The sequence below is a fragment of the Leptopilina heterotoma genome, unplaced genomic scaffold, assembly GCF_015476425.1.
Source record: "Leptopilina heterotoma isolate Lh14 unplaced genomic scaffold, ASM1547642v1 Lhet_160, whole genome shotgun sequence".
NCBI lineage: Eukaryota > Metazoa > Arthropoda > Insecta > Hymenoptera > Figitidae > Leptopilina > Leptopilina heterotoma.
The window spans coordinates 365,654-372,833 of NW_025110875.1; the positions used below are offsets into that span (position 1 = coordinate 365,654).

At 31.2% G+C, this 7,180-nt stretch overlaps 2 protein-coding genes across 2 annotated transcripts in view; one reads left to right on the top strand and one right to left on the bottom strand.

The window, feature by feature from the left end:
• LOC122498864 (pre-rRNA-processing protein TSR1 homolog) overlaps positions 1-7,180 on the bottom strand; it is a 179,619-nt gene that overhangs the window by 137,125 nt on the left and 35,314 nt on the right. The window lies entirely within an intron of this gene.
• On the top strand, positions 3,921-7,097 carry LOC122498872. Its single transcript, XM_043606860.1, has 3 exons — positions 3,921-4,921; positions 5,271-5,396; positions 5,875-7,097. The coding sequence occupies exons 1-3, from the start codon at positions 4,232-4,234 to the stop codon at positions 6,004-6,006; spliced, it is 948 nt and encodes a 315-aa protein (XP_043462795.1). The 5' UTR covers positions 3,921-4,231; the 3' UTR covers positions 6,007-7,097.

The window sequence follows — 7,180 nt, forward strand, 5'->3', positions numbered from 1 at the left end:
AAAATCGATTTTTTCAGACGTCTAATGTGGTTTCCCTCCTTAAGTAATTTTTAGTTTTATTGAAGTATTTTAACATTAAATACTTTGAAATTAACAGTACAGATGGTAACTCTAAGCTTTAAATTTTTACCAATTTTTAAGAATTTAAAGTTAAAAATCACTAATCAAAATTACTTTTAAAATAGGTCAAAAACATGATTCTGAAACTGGCACCTTGTTATTATGGCACCTGTTTATTACCTTCAAGACTCTAATTTTGAACTGAAAAAAAAAATATTCTTTTTTTGTTTAAGACAACATAAACTTTTTTATAATAAAAAACTGGGTACTTGTTTAAGATTTATTAAAAAAATATTAAACCATGTAAAGTATTTCTGAAATTATATTAATTTTTTAATAAAACAAGGCAAACTCAAGGACGAGATAAAGCATTTTTAAAATGATTCTAGAAAGTTGTTTAAATTTCTTTACAAGTTTAATTGTTGAAAAAGTAGATAGTGTTAGTGACTTAGACGGAAAAGTTGTTAATTTATTACTTGCATTTCTTAATTACAAAAAAGAAAAATCATTTTATATTATTAAAAACTAGTATTTTACACAACTTTTAAAAACTTACCTCCTTATCCTTATGTTTAATCACAAAAATTTTTTTCGTCTTATTTTTTTATTTTTGAAAAGGGAAAAAGAGTGTTCTTCACATTGCACTTTTATTTTTCTGTATTATATACTGCAAAAATCTGTTAATAAACTGTAACTACACTGTAAAAAAGAGAATTAAATTTTAACTCCCCAGGGGATACTATAAAAGTCGCACCCATTGGGGAGCTAATGCCAGGGGAGTTAAATAAAGAGAGTTAAAACTTCACACCCAAATGCTAAGTCCCCAATGAAAAAATAACTCGCGCATTTGGCAACGGTAAGTTTTACTATGCAGGTGATTGATTGTTTCTTGCATTACGTAAATGTTCGTCAAGTTAGGTAAACAAAATAATTTTAATTAATTAATTAGAGTGATTAGGCACCTTTGGACGGCCTATGGGGCTCAGATATTTTTTATTTTTCTATCTAAACAGAATGCAAAAGGTCCGATTCAATTCCATAAAGATGGTGAAAAGATTTTTTTAAAATCGTTGCCCTCCGAGCAAGTGGAGCTAATCCCAGATAATATGACTGGTAATGATCAGAGAGCAACGATTAAAAAAAATTTCCACCATCTTTATGGAATTGAATCGGACCTTTTGCATTCTATTTAGATAGAAAAATAAAAAATATCTGAGCCCCATAGGCCGTCCAAAGATGGCTAATCACTCTAATTAATTAATTAAAATTATTTTCTTTAGCTAACTGGTCGATCATTCAACCAATACAAGATGCAATTAATTACCAGCCTGGTAAATTTTGCAAACAAAATTTTTTCCACAATACGCTTAGTTTGCAAACACTTTTGAGCGCTGAAAAATCCTCTGTACAATTCAATTAGTCAATTGGTTTTAAAATTAGACGAGTTTTTACGTCCGACCAGTTAGCCAAAATCAAAATAAAATGACACATATCGCTTAACTTTGAGACTAATTGACCAACCAATTTGTGCAAAAATTTGTGGAGCTGTGACATTGTGCATATGATTTTTGAAGGTAATTTTGACTCCTGAAACTTTTTATATAGTTTGTCACAAATTGGTTGGTCAATTAGTCTCAAAGTTAAGCGATATGTGTCATTTTATTTTGATTTTGGCTAAGTGGTCGGACATTGAAACTCTTCTAATTTTACAACCAATTGACTAATTGAATTGTACAGAGGATTTTTCAGCGCTCAAAAGTGTTTGCCAACTAAGAGTATTGTGAAAAAAATTTGTTTGCAAAATTTAGCAGGCTATTAATTAATTGTATCTTGTATTGGTTGAATGCTCGACCAGTTAACTAAAGAAAATATTTTTAATTAATTAATTAGAGTGATTAGCCATCCTTGGACGGCCTATGGGGCTCAGATATTTTTTATTTTTCTATCTAAACAGAATGCAAAAGGTCCGATTCAATTCCATAAAGATGGTGGAAAAATTTTTTTAATCGTTGCTCTCTGATCATTACCAGTCATATTATCTGGGAATAGCTCCACTTGCTCAGAGGGCAACGATTAAAAAAATAATTTCACCATCTTTATGGAAGTGAATCGGACCTTTTGCATTCTGTTTAGATAGAAAAATAAAAAATATCTGAGCCCCATAGGCCGTCCAAAGATGGCTAATCACTCTAATTAATTAATTAAAATTATTTTCTTTAGTTAACTGGTCGAGCATTCAACCAATACAAGATGCAATTAATTAATAGCCTGCTAAATTATGCAAACAAATTTTTTTCCACAATACTCTTAGTTGGCAAACACTTTTGAGCGCTGAAAAATCCTCTGTACAATTCAATTAGTCAATTGGTTGTAAAATTAGAAGAGTTTCAACGTCCGACCACTTAGCCAAAATCAAAATAAAATGACACATATCGCTTAACTTTGAGACTAATTGACCAACCAATTTGTGCAAAAATTTGTGGAGCTGTGACATTGTGCATATGATTTTTGAAGGTAATTTTGACTCCTGAAACTTTTATATAGTTTGTCCTTTGACGAGAGAAAATACTTTCTTCATACTGGCTTTATGGATTTTTCATATATTTAATACAACATTCAATATATTGCAATTGTTGTACTAATTATATGGAAAATCAATAGAGCAAGTTCTGTAATTGCCATTACTCTCGTTAAAAGACAAATTATACGGGAATCTTCAGAAAAATAAAATAATTTACACAATCAAATTTGTCCTTTGACGAGAGCAAGTGTATTTTTCATACCAGTATCTTGTTAAAGGACAAACTATACAGTGTAACCTGTGACATTGTGCATATGATTTTTGAAGGTAATTTTGACTCCTGAAACTTTTTATATAGTTTGTCACAAATTGGTTGGTCAATTAGTCTCAAAGTTAAGCGATATGTGTCATTTTATTTTGATTTTGGCTAAGTGGTCGGACATTGAAACTCTTCTAATTTTACAACCAATTGACTAATTGAATTGTACAGAGGATTTTTCAGCGCTCAAAAGTGTTTGCCAACTAAGAGTATTGTGAAAAAAATTTGTTTGCAAAATTTAGCAGGCTATTAATTAATTGTATCTTGTATTGGTTGAATGCTAGACCAGTTAACTAAAGAAAATAATTTTAATTAATTAATTAGAGTGATTAGCCATCCTTGGACGGCCTATGGGGCTCAGATATTTTTTATTTTTCTATCTAAACAGAATGCAAAAGGTCCGATTCAATTCCATAAAGATGGTGGAAAAATTTTTTTAATCGTTGCTCTCTGATCATTACCAGTCATATTATCTGGGAATAGCTCCACTTGCTCAGAGGGCAACGATTAAAAAAATAATTTCACCATCTTTATGGAAGTGAATCGGACCTTTTGCATTCTGTTTAGATAGAAAAATAAAAAATATCTGAGCCCCATAGGCCGTCCAAAGATGGCTAATCACTCTAATTAATTAATTAAAATTATTTTCTTTAGTTAACTGGTCGAGCATTCAACCAATACAAGATGCAATTAATTAATAGCCTGCTAAATTATGCAAACAAATTTTTTTCCACAATACTCTTAGTTGGCAAACACTTTTGAGCGCTGAAAAATCCTCTGTACAATTCAATTAGTCAATTGGTTGTAAAATTAGAAGAGTTTCAACGTCCGACCACTTAGCCAAAATCAAAATAAAATGACACATATCGCTTAACTTTGAGACTCGGATTAGATAAAAAGAGTTTTATGAAATATATATTTTAATATTTATTCTATTTAATTTTTAGAGTTTATTTAATAACTTTTATAATTTGAATCTAAAAAAAAAGGTATGCCATCTCTCACGATTTGGAATTAACATTTACTTAAAATTATTAATTTATATTTAAAGTGTTCAAATTCTCATCGATATATCGAGATTCGATTTATCGATTATTAAAAGAGCGAGATAAACATCGCTCGTTACACCAACCAACCACGTTTACTATTTTCTTGCGCTACAACAAACGCTCTTATTGGTAGAATAAAACTTGTCCATAAGAATGCATTATCTGCGGAGGTGTAACCGCACCATTAGGTTGAGTCCACAATAGGCAAGCAAATGCTTAAGTCCTAGGTTAAGTCGGGACTATGAATACCGCCCATAGTCAATCGGTCAGTGAATTGCAAAAATGTTAATTAAATTTAAAAGAGTGCGAAAAATTCGAAACAGACGGAGAAAAAAACGGCTTGACTTAAGATTCTGCCCGTGGAATATATCTAGGGCTCAGGTTAATACAGCTAGACGAAAATTAGGGTACAAGGACACAATATCAAATTGGAACTACCAGATATTTCGCAAAGACATTCAACGTGTCGACTTTCGTGCAACGAATAGCGAACCCTCGAGCAAATCACACTCCAGCGGAACAAAGGAGGAAATTGTAAAGGAGGAGGAGGAGGAGGATGAGCGTCAGTTGCTTCAAGACAAATTGAAAAATTTAAAAACTGGATATGATTCACGGCAAAAATACGAAGCATCAGTAAGAATAAATCTTGAAGCAGCAAAATTATTAAAAAATTTTAGAAATAATTATGTTTTAAACATATCTGAAAAATTCAAAAACATATCTGCATTGAAACACGCAGAAATTTTAGAATTATTATTAAAAAGCCCGACTTTGTTTTTCCGGAGTTGCATTCGATATTTAACAAATCGGCAATTCATTGAATTGCACCAAATGTTCATGCAATCAAAACTGATCTCAAATGCCTTTAGGCACTTTTGGAAATTGGAAAATCCAACAGTTAAATCAAAAATTAGTGATATTCTAATCGCAGTCTTCACTAAGGATGAAATTCGCAGAAAAAAATGTATAAAGGTATTTAAAATTTTCTTTAGTTAACTGGTCGAACAGTCACTTAATACAAGTAGTAGTTTGCAAACACTTTTAAGCTTCATTGATTTTCCATATATTTTGTACAATACTTAGTATATTGCAATTGTTGTACTAGTTATATGAAAAATCAATGAAGCAAGTTCTATAATTGCAATTACTCTCGTCAAAAGACAAATTATATGGGAACTTTCATTAAATTAAGGTATTTTAAAAAATCATATTTGTCCTTTGACGCGAGCAAATACAATTTTCATACTTGCTTTATGGATTTTCCATATATTATAATTTTCTGTACTGTCTCTTTTGCGTATATAATCTAATTTAATTTTAGACTGAAAACTCCAAAAAGTTGTGCTGTGCGCAACCCAAATCGAAAGAGGATCATGTGCACGTGAATAAGGCGAGCGTACCGGTCAGCTCGAGGACATTGAGAAGTGCCAAATCCAAATCTGCTTCCGTAAGTTGAAAACCTAAAATAAAATAATTAATTAGAATTAATTTTTACTTTAACTAAGTGGTCGGACATAAAAACTCGTCTAAATTTAAAACCAATTGACTAATTGAATTGTACAGAGGATTTTTCAGCGCTATTAATTAATTGCATCTTGTATTGGTTGAATGCTCGACCAGTTAACTAACTTTAACTAACATACAATCACGACTTTGGCAACGGTAAGTTTTATTATGCAGGTGATTGATTATTTCTTGCATTACGTAAATGTTCGACCAGTTAGGCAAACAAAATAATTTTAATTAATTAATTAGAGTGATTAGGCACCTTTGGACGGCCTATGGGGCTTAGATAATTTTCATTTTTGAATTCTGTTTAGATAGAAAAATAAAAAATATCTGAGCCCTGTAGGCCGTCCAAAGATGGCTAATCACTCTAATTAATTAATTAAAATATTCCTACTGTAAGAAAATTATAATTTTAGATTGAAGATCCGAAGAATCTGGTCACACAGGAACCAGTTGGTGATTTCTGTTCGGAACAGAATAAGGCGAGCGTACCGGTCAGCTCGAGGACATTGAGAAGTGCGAAATCCAAATCTGCTTCCGTAAGTTGAAAACCTAAAATAAAATAATTAATTGGAATTAATTTTTACTTTAACTAAGTGGTCGGACATAAAAACTCGTCTAAATTTAAAACCAATTGACTAATTGAATTGTACAGAGGATTTTTCAGCGCTCAAAAGTGTTTGCAAACTAAGCGTATTGTGGAAAAAAATTTGTTTGCAAAATTCAATTAGTCAATTGGTTGTAAAATTAGAAGAGTTTCAACGTCCGACCAGTTAGCGAAAATATAAAAAAAATTACACAAATCGTCTGGCTTTGAAAATTTATGTTTCCAAAATTTACTGGGCAGGTGATTATATTTGCTCGCGTCAAAGGACAAACTATATAAAAAGTTTCAGGAGTCAAAATTACCTTCAAAAATCATATGCACAATGTCACAGGTTACACTGTATAGTTTGTCCTTTAACAAGATACTGGTATGAAAAATACACTTGCTCTCGTCAAAGGACAAATTTGATTGTGTAAATTATTTTATTTTTCTGAAGATTCCCGTATAATTTGTCTTTTAACGAGAGTAATGGCAATTACAGAACTTGCTCTATTGATTTTCCATATAATTAGTACAACAATTGCAATATATTGAATGTTGTATTAAATATATGAAAAATCCATAAAGCCAGTATGAAGAAAGTATTTTCTCTCGTCAAAGGACAAACTATATAAAAAGTTTCAGGAGTCAAAATTACCTTCAAAAATCATATGCACAATGTCACAGCTCCACAAATTTTTGCACAAATTGGTTGGTCAATTAGTCTCAAAGTTAAGCGATATGTGTCATTTTATTTTGATTTTGGCTAAGTGGTCGGACGTTGAAAACGCTTCTAATTTTACAACCAATTGACTAATTGAATTGTACAGAGGATTTTTCAGCGCTCAAAAGTGTTTGCAAACTAAGAGTATTGTGAAAAAAAATTTGTTTGCATAATTTAGCAGGCTATTAATTAATTGCATCTTGTATTGGTTGAATGCTCGACCAGTTAACTAAAGAAAATAATTTTAATTAATTAATTAGAGTGATTAGCCATCTTTGGACGGCCTATGGGGCTCAGATATTTTTTATTTTTCTATCTAAACAGAATGCAAAAGGTCCGATTCACTTCCATAAAGATGGTGAAATTATTTTTTTAATCGTTGCCCTCTGAGCAACTGGAGCTATTCCCAGAT